Here is a 14,422-nt window from a genome sequence, read left to right as displayed (position 1 = left end):
GGATATTGCCATATCTATTGGTTGTCCCACATGGCAATTATTCTGACAGGCTCATGTAACGTCAGTGCCCGTGCTCATTCCTTCATGGTTTCCGCTTGCTGGCTGTGCATGGGCACTTCTAGTGTTTATGATGATCAAGATGGCGCAGAAGGATTCTGCAGCGGGCGAGGCGCTTCGGGTCATTTTGTTTGCTTTTGTGTTTCTACTCGTGTTATCACCACTCCGAGCTCTAATACAGTACAGGAGAGAGGAGCTGTTGGAGTTGCTACCCAACCCTGGAGTGCACAAACCGTACCGACCGTCAAATCCGGACTGTATTCACCCCGCTCTGCAACGGACAACGGACGCTCCACTGTATCCGCTCTGGAGGCCCAGGAATCAGGCTGACTCGGCTAAAAGCTAATTAATACAGACCAACACTCCCGAGCTTGATTCTGGCCAACGTAAGATCCCTTGGCAACAAACTTGATGAGGTCCGGTTAAGAACTACTGCGCGTAAGATGAACAGCTGTGTTGCAATTTTCACAGAATGGTGGTTAGACGGCATCATCACTGACGAAGCTGTGACCCTGGAGCACACGCGTGTCGTTCAGTGCTATTCGAACAGCGGCGGAGAAAAACAAAGGAGGAGGTCTGGTTATCTACCTTATAACATTCTGGTGCACTTCGGCAAAAGTCATCGGAAACCTCTGCTCACCTGACCTGGAATACCTTGCAGTTAAGTGCAGACCATTTAAACCGGCTAGAGAGATTAGCTCTGTGATTATCATTGCAGTTTACATCCAGCCGAGAGCCACTGCTAAGCTAGCAGTTTCTTGAGGAAGAGCTGTGAGGGCAATCGCCCCCTGATGGGAGACTGCAATCCAACGCTTTCAATTCACCCCATTGTTACTAGCCCATCATAAGTTACAATCACCTTAATCACCTTGTAGCCGCCCAACTGAGACCGACACACACTTATTATGTCCCAAATTTCAATAATTGTGCCAAAACTCTGCCAAAATGGAACAACAACAATAGGGGTTGGCCTGGATTTTTCTCCATCTAAACATAAATACCTTCTCAATTGCTTGTAGTTTGGACACCAAACATTTTATTTTATTTTAATTGTTCAACTTAATCTTAAATCACAAAATCTTGTCATGTGAAATGATCTTGCTGCACAAAGATAATTTCATTAGTTTTGAGCACCTTTTCCCTCAGATTTAATATTTTTATCTCGATTTTAGACACCCCTTTTTTGCAATTTGATACCTGGTTCATGCAAACAGCAGCCAACCCACCACCCCCCACACACAAACAGGAAGTTCCCCATGTGGAGTTGTACTAATGATGAAGCCTGTAAGCAGCTACCTTCATTACATCCAATCCTCTGGACAGTGTCTGCAATTACATTTCAGCTTCCCACCATCAGAGCTCACACATGTTCATAACATACGCACACACAAAACACGCACACACACAGTCAACTGTATTCCACTTCTCTACTCTGATGAAGGCAGAGGCTGATTGAGGGAAGAGTTTTAGTTCCACCTTTTGTCTTGTGGTCCATGTTTGGGTAAAATATAGCAGCAAAAATACCCTTCCAACTCCAATCCGTACATAAGGTGTTTGCTTATAAACCTTTTTTATAGCATGTGTTGAGGCTTGGGGCAATACAGAGCTCATGTTTCGTACATATCATCACTTATCCTATTGATGCTGTAACAAACATTTCTGCCCTGGAGCATCCATTTCAGGAACTAAAACTCAAGATACTTCTGAATCAAAGCTAAAAATATCAAAGATTACCTTAAAATAATTTATGTTAATCTTTCAAGCTCCAAGGTCTGCAGTTGATAATTATTCTCACTGTGGCTTAATCTACTTGCTGTCTTACTTACTCTTCATTTTAGATGCCCACATGCAATCAGGCTCAGTGTGACCTTCAGCTCAAGGAGCTTCCCCCATTTTAAGGAATATTTTAATTTCTCTTTGAATAAGCCACACAAACATTATATATTTTCCTCCTCTCCTGTAATCCACATCCCCTGATTGGTTCCCAAGTTCAAAAAGATGTCTTTATTAATCAGATTCACTTCAAACTGATAGAGAATATGTGGAGGAGCTGAAGATTAGGGTGATGGAAAGGAGGCTTTCCAAACTGAAAGACCAGTAGCTCATCACCAAAGTGAAATCTTCAAAATATCAGCGAAACATTCAAAAAGCTGGCAAATGGTGAATGGCCAGCACTTGTATATCACTTGATCAATCCACCAATTACAAAGCATAAAACAAACTTCTAGCTCCTGCGCCACTGTCGTCATTGTGCCAATATAAACTTATTGGCATGATTGCTGTAATGCCAACAGAGATTTTTTGATTAATTATTAGGAAACATTTTTACTTTCCTTTTTTTTCCAATTAAATTATAGAAAACATTTTATTTTATGATTGTTTACCCCTTTAAGATTGTTTTATCACCTTTCGAGAGATGCCTAATTTCCTATCAATGTAAAATTATTTAAAATTTGAATATGCTAAAGGTGTGAATATTATGAAACAGTAGGGTTGTGGTCTGCTTGGGTCCTTGTTTGCAAAATGTACAGCTTGAAAAAACTTTACTGCAGTCAAAATGTAAGTATAGCATAAAATCATGCTTGGATGTCACTGGTTTGAAGCTTAATAGCATATCTTTGTGACATGGTATCAAATGATCCAACATTGGTCTGTAAAAAAAAAAAAAGACTTATCTAAAATCACTTGAACTATTTTATTTTCATCCAAACAGTATTGAATTTGAAAATGTGTGATAATCAAAATCTGACAATTGAGTTAAAGTGGGTCAAAAGTGCTGAGATTAATTTCTCTAAACATCCATCCATCCATCCATCTATCATCTTCCACTTATCAGAGATTGGATTGCGGGGGCAACAGGTACAGGAGGGAAACCCTGACATTCCTCTCCCCAGCGACATCCTCCAGCTCATTCCGGGGGATTCCAAGCGTTCCTAGGGCAGACTGAATATATAGTCCCTCCAGTAAGTTAGAGCTCTTCCTCAGGGTCTCCTCCCAAGGGGACATGCCTGGAAAACTTCCAAAGGGGGGGCATCCTTGGTACATCCAGATCAGATGTCAAAACCACCTCAACTGACTTCTTTTGATGAGGAGAAGCAGCAGCTCTACTCCGCCGGATAATGGAGCTCCCCACCCCATCTCTAAGGTTGAGCACTGCCACCCTCTGGAGAAAGCTCATTTTGGCTGCTTGTATCTGGGATGCCGTTTTTTTGAACATGATCTATACCTTGTGACTGTAAGAACTGGAATGTAGACAAGAGCTTTGCTGTTTGTCCCAGTTCTTTTTTTTTTCACCACAACAGTTGTATTATTCATGCTATTTTATCCAACTGATGCCTTGTGTCCTTGTTAGAGGTCTCTCTTGTAAGTGGGACAACCATTCTCAATGAGATTATCTGTCTACTGCAGATGAAACCCCAATCCATCTCTTCATCTACCACTCCATCCTACCAACAAGACAATATTTAAGCTCCTCTGGTTGTAGAAAAGACTGACCCACAACCCAGAAGGGGAAGCCCACCGTTTCCAGACGAGGACCATGGTCTATAAGATTAGCAGGAGCTGACTCTAAAAATTTTGTTGAAATTAAAAGAATAGAAGTGGAGGGGTGATTAACTGAACAGAATAATGTGTTTAAGAAACTCACTGGCTCATTTTTGCAAATATTTACAGCCATGTGCTGGGATTGAAAATAACAGCAACAAAACACATCGGTCAGGTCTGTTGTAAGCATATAAATGATGCAAAAAGCAACAAATCTGTCAAATCATGCCAGTCAAGCTGGCTGTCTTGAGTGTGTGTGCACATAGCTGTGAAATTTGTGAGTGTGTGGGTGGGTGTCGATTAACATTTGATTCCCAGGTACAATATTTTAAAAGGGTTTTGTAGTAGACACAGGAAAGGTGTGATACTAAATAATACAGGAGGGGAATGAGAGAACAGACTGAACACACACACACACACACACACACACACACACACACACACACACACACACACACACACACACAACCAGGTTTGGCCATCAAGCACACCTTGTAAGAAAAAAACTGGCCTCTTCCATTATTCACATGGACCTCTTATACGCCTCACTGTTTTTCTGTTTCTCTGAAATGGAGTGAGCTAACCAAAGACAGACAGCATATATATATATATATATATATATATATATATATATATATATATATATATATATATATATATATATATATATATATATATATATATATATTGTTTTATACATTTTGAGGGGTCCAAATTATATAAATTTTTACTTCTGGTTGTGATGCCAACTTCGATACGAAAGGATTCTGCACCGAAAAAGTAGGTTGAAGTCACATGAGACGGAGCTCAGGTGTTGCCCCATTGTGGTAGGTCAGTGATAGCAAAATGAGGGAGAACATCTGTCAAGCTTTTGAGCATTGGTGCTGACTGAAGGAAGCAAGGGGGCTCCGAAGGTACGCGGAGGTTGCCGCTTTCCTTCTGGATGAGTAAGTCAAATGTCTGTTAATGCCAACCAAAGGATGTGGCAACCGTCTGGCAAACAGTACAACTGAAGGTTGGAACGAAAGCAGGCAAGTGTGAGTGCGTCACCTACTGGAGGAGTTAAACGTGCAGTTGTCTCCTTTAAAACAATAAAGATGTTAATTCTTTCACGTTTTAAAATCTTGTGACGTGGCCAATTAAAAAAGTAGTAAAAGGAGAGTGGGCCAACATTCCTCCTTGGTGATGTAAAATCTTTAACATTTCACTTTTAAAGAACTGAAAAAAGTGCGGCATTTTGGTGTTCGTAAGTATAACATTAAATGCCATCGACATACCAACTGGATGTTTTGGTGATGATATAAAAAAGTGCTTGCTGTCCTACGATTACAAATGTACATGTGTGCAGTGTGGTAAACTGCTAAAACCGTGCGCTTTGGTCAGATCAGACCAAGAATGATCTTGTTTGCAGCAAAAAACTCCACATAGGATTGGGATGAAACAAAAGATGAATACATGAAAAGTCATCTCATGGCCTCTTTTAAGTGAGAATTGGTAGGTCTTGCAACAGAAGAACATCTATAAACAAACACCAACTTCTTCCATGATATCTCGGTCTGAAGACCTAAATGTAAAGAAAATCTCATTTCCTATTTGTTTAGAATTGCCTTTAAATGTTAATGTTGAAGTTTGTAGTCCAGCTTGTCTTATACTGGATCTGACCTGCTGCTACTGTTCAAATGCAATGCACATTCCTCTGTATTGTTTTCCCACTGTCTCTCTAATGCTTTTCTTTCCTATGTGTTCCTCAAATAAACTTGCTTTGCCTTAAATCCTACAGAAAGCATATGGTGGGAACTAAAGGGAACATGGAAGAGGACTCTGATCATTCCTCTTTGCACAATGTCTTTAAATCATCCAAAGATCTCTTTCTCTGAAAGCATTTTATATATATATCTTATTCCTGTTGCTAAGTGGGCTCTCTCCTACATGTTTTACACTTGCATTTGTAATGTCAAAACCAGAAACAAATCAGATGACGAAGACACCCGGAAGCAAAACACATCAATCAGTATGTCACGCCTCAACATGACTGGTCTTGTGGCCTCGGGAAGGACAGAGTAGTGGAAGAAGAAGGAGGGGGGGGGGGGGGGCTTGTTCAAGTGACAAGTCAATGGACATTGTAGAAGTGTGTCAATAAGGAAGTGGAGGGGCCGTTTCCATAAGTGAGAGCCACAAAATTAGATTTTTATGTATTTACCTTGTTTTTATACTTATGATTGAGAATTGGATTATGCCTCTGTTTAATTTAAAAACATTTGCAAATTAAAATTTCAGTAACTTATCTATGTATTTCAGTCAGTCACATGTTTTGCAAAGAAAGAAATTATGTTGCTGACTATTCAAATTCAGAGCTGCACAATATTGCATATAAAATCACATTTATCTTCGTAATATCAAGATGAAAGTGTTCAATATTGCAGTTGCCTGCTTGTATGCAATATTTAGTAGACCTTTCTTTTTCAGGTACCACACATTCACACTCTGCGTGTGAAAAATATCTCTAGCCTTTTGGATGGACCCTCGCTGCCCCTGATAACCACACCTTATATAAATTGTAGTGACAGAGCTGATAAAGCTCAAATACAGTTGTAGGAACATTGTGATGGTGGAAAAGAGATTAGTGAGGAAATTATGGGTTAGTTTTAACAGATAAAGAAAAAAATCAACAATTTCAAGATGCAATGTTTACCCCACATCATGCATACCTATTCAGCTTAATTTCATACCAATATTTAGCTCTGCTTCATGAAGCAAATTTGATTTGATTGTTGTCGCACTTCCCCAGAGATCTTAAGCACTCTCCTGTATTACTGTCATTTCCCGAGTCAGTTTCCTGATTTCAGGCAAGGGACAGTATTTGTTTTATTTGATTAAAATTGTTTAATGAATTCAATCACAAAACAGGGAAATTGCCAGATGCAGTTGTAACAGGAGAATAAACATAATTTCTTTGCCTCTAATTACCCAAACTTAATTCATGTGAAGCTAGATGAATCCATGTAAGATAAAGATAAAATTAAGAGTACTCCAGAAATACCAGTGCTGGGTCACTTGACATACTGTCCCCATAACATTACTCAGTAGCAAGTTTTGTCATATTAATTCTGCCAGCTAATACTAATGTCTTTTGATATCTTTGGCCCCTATTTATAACACTGGTATTATTAAGGAAGAAATTAACCAACTCTCCAAGCCCAAACCCTGATCGCCCCAGTAATAATATTTACAAAATTTATGTGTGCTAACAAAGCAATTTTACATTTAGGCAAAGGCATTTTAGAACTTCTTTTCCAGTGTAAAAACATGCCAGCTCTTATGAATACTTCAGGCACAACCGAAAAAGGTACCAAGACAAACTAAATGCTAATGATCTATTTAGCCTGCAAAAGAGTTTAAGTATACCAGTGGTTGGTTCTTTCACACTTATCACCTTTGCTATTCTGTCAAAATACAAACCCCAACTGGACTGGCATCTCCCAAAATGATAAAAGACAAATGGAATACTGCCTGGTACAATTCAAGAACCAAATGGACTTTAAATTCCTCAAAAAGTAATGTCGTAAAGGGTTTTTCAAAATGCATCATTAGAACTTCTATCCAGAGATCGCATGTTTTAAGATCTCCCAAACAGGGTGGCTCTGACTGATTTACCAGTACTTACAGTATTTACCAGGTCTGTCAGGCAGCCTCGCCCTGCCACAGATCCAAGTCATTACCAATCGGCTCTTCTCTTTATCCGAGTGACGAAGACATAATGGACATGATTGCAAAGTTGATCATGGACGTTTGACAACGGAGGAGAGGTATAACGTACACGTTTGAACCACCTTGTGCTCATGATGATGTTATGAACATGCCAAGCCCAATTTAGAAGTCCAACAACTAAACACAGTTAAAATCTGATTAAGTGGTTTAATTTCAGAATTCTGAATGGGATGCTTGCTGGGCACATCCCACGAGACCAAGACAGGCAAACCCAGAACTCTCTGGGGGAACGATATATCCTTGCTGGCCTGGGAATGCTTTGGGATCACTCAGATTGTACTTCAGAGAGTCCCTGTGGACAGGGATGTCTATGTTTTCCTCTTAGACCTGTTACCCCAGTGACCTGATCTCAAAAAGCAGAATACAAGGAATGGCTTGATGGAATACATTATTCACATTTATCTTCTATCATCCATCTGGGGCTGAGTTGGCAGTAAAAAGTTCCAGACCACCATTTCTACGCTTATATGTTCCAGACAGTATGGGAGAATCTGATTCTCAAAACAGCCTTAGGACATAATCTGTCCCTTGGGTCCTAGGTATGTGCCAAGTCTCCCTTTCTGAAACAAATCTGAAACATCTTTTTTTGAAGACATCTGGAGGACACACTTGAAAGTTGCCAAGACCATGTCAGCTTTTTCCTTTTAAAGATCATGAACAACAAGTCTACTCTTAGCATCTCCCAAATAGCTTATCTGTAGCCTTTCCTAAAAGTGACCTCATCCAGTTTATCCAGATTATTTCAGACATCTGTAATCATAATCCTATTCTTTCCTTTTTTACCTGTTGTTCATTACTGTAGGTAAGCGTCAGAATAGAGATTGACTTGTAAATTTACCTATCAGTCTTCAGCGCTGCGCTAGCCCAACTAGTGAACAAGACATTGAAATACTCCCTGGCTAGAGATAATATCTCACTTCCAACAAGAAGTTGTCATTTTTTTCTGTTGTTCACTATGACCTTGAGGTACAGTACTAACATTTATCCCAGCAGCTTGAAACATAACTAGAAATTAGTCTAGTGTCTGTTAGAGGTCTCTCCAAGATAATATTATATACAGACCTCAATGATGGAATCAACAGAAAACCCTCAACACTCTAACCATGCTTAGAAATACTTTCTATTGAGGTATAATCAAAGGCAGCCCTGGACACCAGTCTAATCTCCTCCAGTGAAATTAACCTCTAACTCTGATCACACAAAATTTCACAACCCCAATATATCTTTTAAATCATTAAACCTAACATGTGGCAGTCTTATGATAATCTATGTCTTATCTATAAAAACCCACATAATTTTCCTATTTGTATTTAGGCTCCATCTAGGTAGATAGCTATTGAACGCACGTTGACTTGTAAGTCAGCAGAACATGGAAATGATTATAAATCAAGTGCACAGAAAACACTTTCAAGTTAATGATCATTCCACTGATACAAGTTCAGTTAGTAATAAATCAAACAATATGAGTATAGATTCACACAAGCACAGTATTGAGAATTGTCTTGAGTTTGCATCAGTAACAAACAGTGAATTATGGTAAAGATTATCAGTGATAGATTATCGCTGATGTAATTATGTCAAAAGGATTACTGTTCGGTGCTTTTAAAAGTGTATTTTAGGTTTCCATTGTTAGCTCTTCTCTTGTCCTGTAGAAGTATGTCTATGTTACAGCTTCTTTTGGCTTTTCCCTTTCAGATGTTGCCACCGCGAAGATTGCCTCTCTTATGTCAACTACCTTCTTGTCCTCATTTACACCATCCATAAATCTCCTTGGTCTTTCTCTAGGCCTCCTACCTGGCAGTTCCAGCATCAACATCCTTCTATATACTAATGTACTCACTTTGCCTCCTCTGTACATGTCCCACCCATCTCAGTATGGCCTTTCTGGCTTTATGTCCAAAACATCTTACATGAACTGTCCCTCTGATATAATCAGTCTTAAGCCTATCCATCCTCTTTAGTCCCAAAGAGAACCTCAACATCCTCATCTCTGCTACCTCCAGCTCTGCCTCCTGTCTCTTCTTCAGTGACACGGTCTCTAAGCCATACAACATTGCTGTTCTCACCACCATTTTTTACACCTTTTCTTTCAATTTAGCTGATACTGTTATCACACAACACAACAGGCACCTTTCTGTACCCGTGCCAACCTGCTTCAACATATTTCATTACCTCTTTTCCAACTATCAGTGTTGCTCTGGACTATTGATTTTTTTTTTTAAATCTGCGCTGCATGTAACCTCATGGCTGTACTTGGCTACCTCAAATTCCACGACACACAAATGTGTTCTGTCTTTCTACAGCTTACCTTCATTCTTCTCCTTTCCATGGCAAACTTTGATCTCTCTAGAGTTTCCTCCACCCTTTCCCTGCTCTCACCGCAGATCAGAATGTCATCTTTAAACATCACAGTCCATGGAGACTCCTGTCAACCTGTTCATCACCAAAGCAAACAAGAAGGGGCTCATAGTCGATCCAATCTCACTTCCACCTCTGTAACACCTACAGCACACCTCACCACTGTCTTACAGCTCTCATACATGTCCTCCTTCATTGGTATTCTGTCACATACTTCCTGTGGATCTACAAAAACAACCCAGCTCCCTCTGTCCCACTCTCTACTTCTTCATCAACATCCTCAAAGCCAATACTGCCTCTCTAGTACTTTGTCTTGGCAGGAAAGCATACGGCTTCTCGCTGCTTACCTCAGTCTGGCTTCCACTACCCTTTCCCATAACTTCATTGTGTGACTGACCAACTTTATTTCTCTGTAGTTGCCAAAAACTCTGCACATCTTCCTTGTTTTTGAAAATTCGTACCAGTCCTTCTCCATTCATCAGGCATCTTCTTTCTCTCTGATTAATTATTTCATTAATTAATTCATTCTTATTGAACAGCTCTACCATAATATCTCCTACATACTTTCGTATATACCTGTGGCAGCACAGGCATTGTCATCAAGGCCAACTGCCTTTCCACTCTTCATCTCTTTCAATACCTTCCTTAAATCACTGTCATTAATCTTTGCTAGTTCCTGATCTACAATAGGCACTACTTCTGCTCTTTGATCCATCTCATTTTCCTCATTGATCAACTCTTCAAAGTACTCCTTCCATCTTTCTATCACATTTGTTACACCTGTCAGTACATTTCAATCTTGATCCTTAATTACCCTAACCTGCTGAAAATACTTCCCATTTTTGTCCTTCTGAATTGCCAACCTGTATAAATCCTTCTTTCTCTCCTTACTGTCCTACATACAATACAAGTCGCTGTATGTCCTTTGTTTTGCCTTAGCTATGTTGACCTTCACATCTTTCTGTACTCCTGGAGACTCTCCAGTCCTCTTAGTGTCCCACTTCTTCTGGGCTGTTCTCTTTCTCCAAACACAACCCTGTGCTTTCTCCCTGTGCTTTCTAATTACACCACCAAATCTCCTTGTCAACTTTTCTTCTGAACATATCAAGTTCTCTGCTACATGTCTCCGTGACAGCATTCGCTGTAGTAGTCCAGTCATCTGGGAGCACTTCGTGGCCACCCAGAGCCTCAACTCCCCCTGACACCCAACTTTGCTCCTTTTTCAGCTTTCACCACTTTTTCATCTGCTTGGGTTCTGTCCTAACCCCCCCACCACCACCATCGGAGTCATTCTACACACCACCCTCCTGTGCTTTCTGACAACACTCTCACCACTCACTACCTTGTAGTCACTGAGTTCCTTCAGGTTACAATGTCTCCACAAGATGCAATCCACCTGTGTCTTCCTACGGCTGTTCTTGTGAGTCACACTATGTTCCAGCCTCTTAATCTACCCATTACTTCCTTGTCCCCTTTGTTCCCTGCTCCGATGTGTCCATTGAAATCTGCACCAATCACCACTCTCTCACCTCTGGAGATATTTTGCATCACTTCAACCAGCTCACTCCAGAATTTCTCCTTCTCCTCCAATTCACACCCCACCTGTGTGGCATATCCAATAACATAATTAAACATCACACCTTCAACTTCTAGCTTCAGATTCATCACCCTATCTGACACACATCTTAACTCTATAGTATTCCTGACAAACTCCTCCTTCTTTATAACTCCTGAACAATTTATATTCCTGTCCACACCATTGTAGAATAGCTTGATCTTCTTAGGGTATAGCAATGCTATACCCTAAGAAGTCTCCTGAACACACATTATGTCTACTTTCCTCTGCTGCATCATGTCATAGTTCCATTATTGAAAGTCCCTACTCTCAGCCCTAGACTCTCGCCTTTCCCCTCCTTTCTCTGCCAACATGTCTTCTTATTCCTCTTCCTTCTCTTCTTTGCTGACCAACAGTAGCCAAATTTCCACTGGTACCTTGTTGGTCACTTGCACCAGTGGTCATCGTTGTTAATCTGGGCATTGACCGTAATGAAGATACTGTTATTGACTCGCACAGTAAATTTGGCAAATATTTTACAACGGATTGCCTTCCTGACAAAACTCTCTGCATATATCTGTGCTTGGGACAAGCCAAAAATAGGACACAGGACACTGTGCTCCTATTGAGGATGCATTAGCCAACAAATCTAAACAAATAATAAAAAAACAAAACAAGAACAAAAAAAAGTTGTGCTTAGTGCTTGATACAACCAAGCTGACCTTGCACCCAGAGTGAAACATTAAAAGTGTTTATGTTTCAGACCCCATTATATAAAAGGCAGATAAAAAAGGAAGGTGGAATGGCCGCACGCTGACAAATCAATGGTGATCCTTCTTTTTGTCTCACTTCTCTTTACTTGTGCAACTTTTTCCTCTTTCGTTCTAATTAGCACCTGAAGCCAGAACTTAAAAACCATGAGCAGCAGACCTTTAAGGTGACTCATCAGTTAAAGCCTCTCCTGTATCTTTATCTCAATCTCTATCACCATCACTCTGCAGCTTCTCTTTTCACAAAGGCTATCACAAGGGACCAGTCTGAAAAGAGGGAGGAATTATGTGTTGTCTCTTTATAGTAAGTTGAAGGTTATTTTGTGTCCAAAATATTGAAACTAAAAAGCAGGCAAGACGGCTCTGGGTCAGATTGCCAATCTGCTGGTTTGTACAGATATATTGCAGTGTGAAACCAAAATGAGCAAATTCCATTGGTAAGATCAGCCTCTAATCACATTCAGTATGTTTCTAAGTTTACACACCTGTGTTTCCATTTGTTTGATGTACTGTTCCAGCTAACCTTTCCACACTGCTTTCAGTCTTGGAAGAGCTTTCCAGTCTTTCCTGATAGAGCTCATCTCTGGAGAGTCGACAAGAGCCTCCAGGAGACTCCTCTCCTTGTCTGTCACATACCGTCTGCCTCTTGTTTAATCCTGCAACTACAACCAAAGTCCATTTAGAGTGCACAGCGATCATTTCTATTAAAGCAGATAGAAAAAGAGAGCAACAGAAAGAGAGAAGGAGATGGTATGTTGAAAAAAAGAGGGGAGTGACTCATTTTAACCAAACATGCATATACCCACTCAGCTTCCCAGCTAAACACTGAAAGATAATTCCTTAGCAGTCAGGGCTTAATTCACATTCTATGTCCATGTCTATGGTCCCAGATTGTCTATTCTGGCCATGCGGTTCACATGCCTAGCTTCACTCCACTGTGACAGGTGTGTGTGTGTGTGTGTGTGTGTGGGAGTGCTTGAAACAGAAAGGGCAAAGGAATAAAGTTAGATGAGGGTCTGTCTGTATTTTTATATTATAGTACAAGGGCCAACCAAAATCAAATAAAACCTCCTCCGGCCGATGGCAAACAAGAAGTCTGGATACTTGCATCCATGTGTTTACCTATTCTCCAACAATTATCCCAACTCGCAGTGAAAACTTCATTAGAAAAATAGTCTATGATGCACACACATACCTCATAATGGCTCAGAAAAATGTCCACATGTTGTCACATTAAAACTTTTGAATTTACTGCATTGGACAAGTGCAAAAATAATTTTGCTCACTTAAGTGTGAAGGGAAAAGAAAATTGTATTTTTTGTGTCTCAACTTTGATGGGGCCATTCTGATACAAATATATGCAAAAATAAAACACTACTATTGTAGTTCTGTCTGTATATTTATCCATTTTGTTCTGCTGGAATGGGAGCCTCCAACTCCAATCTTAACTCCTGCAACCTCTAACATGTTTTGTATCAGACTGCCTTGTATTTGGCTCCTATCCTCCCCATAAATTTCAACTAGGTTGTCTGTCCCTGCTAATCAAAAGCATCCCCACAACATGATTTTACCATCATGTAGTGTTCAAGGTGATCGCAAGGTTAGTTTTTGAACATAAAGTATGTTACATGTAAAAAAAAAAAAAAAAGGTAAAAGTTTGGTTTCATCTGTCTAGAGCCACATCTTCCATGTTTACCTTGTCTCCTAAATTGCTTGTAGCAAAGTTTAAATATAAGGCTTTCTTTCAACAATAACCCTTTTTCCACTCTTTAACAAAAGCCAGATATGCAGAGTACACAACTAATATTTGCGCTGTCAACATATTCTCCCTCCTGAGCTTTGGATTAATGCAGCTCCTTCAGAGTTGCTTTGATCTCCTTGATTGCTTCTCTTATTCATACTTTCCTTGTCTGCCCTGTCACTTTAGGTGGATGGCCATTTTTGGTAGGTTTCATATTGAGTCAGGCTTGTTCCATATCTGAATGACGGATTCAGGAGTACTCTGTGAGAAAATCAAAGCTTAGGACATTGTTTTTCAACCCATCTCTTGTTATAAAAAACTTTAACAATCATGCTGTATGCCATGCATACTGAAGTTTATAGTTGTAACAAGATAAAATGTATATAAAAAAAGATTAAGGGGTATGGATACTTTGGCATGGGATTGCAGAACATTAATGTAAAATGCAGTAAACCCATCAAATATGGAAACACGAGGAACAAGTGTCTGCCCAGGTTGTCATGTCTCTTTCCATTTTAGCGTATCTGTTCCAAGCATATCCCTCTCAAACAAGCATATTGCTGAACAGACGCCCACAGATCATTACAAGACATCACCCAGTAGCGGCGCAGCGAGGATTCAAACACACTT

At 40.0% G+C, this 14,422-nt stretch overlaps 1 protein-coding gene across 8 annotated transcripts in view; it reads right to left on the bottom strand.

Annotated features, from left to right (window-relative positions):
* The window catches only part of gphnb (gephyrin b), a 137,382-nt gene that overhangs the window by 110,089 nt on the left and 12,871 nt on the right, over nucleotides 1-14,422 (bottom strand). For 5 of the 8 annotated variants that reach the window (XM_036147293.1, XM_036147294.1, XM_036147295.1 and 2 more), the window contains exon 2: nucleotides 12,537-12,713. The exons of the other annotated variants lie outside the window; for them this stretch is intronic. In XM_036147293.1, coding sequence (XP_036003186.1) covers nucleotides 12,537-12,713 — 177 coding nt within the window. The remainder of the gene's footprint in view (nucleotides 1-12,536; nucleotides 12,714-14,422) is intronic. 8 annotated transcript variants of the gene reach the window in all.

The sequence above is a fragment of the Fundulus heteroclitus genome, chromosome 15, assembly GCF_011125445.2.
Source record: "Fundulus heteroclitus isolate FHET01 chromosome 15, MU-UCD_Fhet_4.1, whole genome shotgun sequence".
NCBI classification, from domain to species: Eukaryota; Metazoa; Chordata; class Actinopteri; order Cyprinodontiformes; family Fundulidae; genus Fundulus; species Fundulus heteroclitus.
The sequence above is the reverse complement of the archived record's forward strand: the minus strand, read 5'-3'. Positions and strand labels throughout refer to the sequence as shown.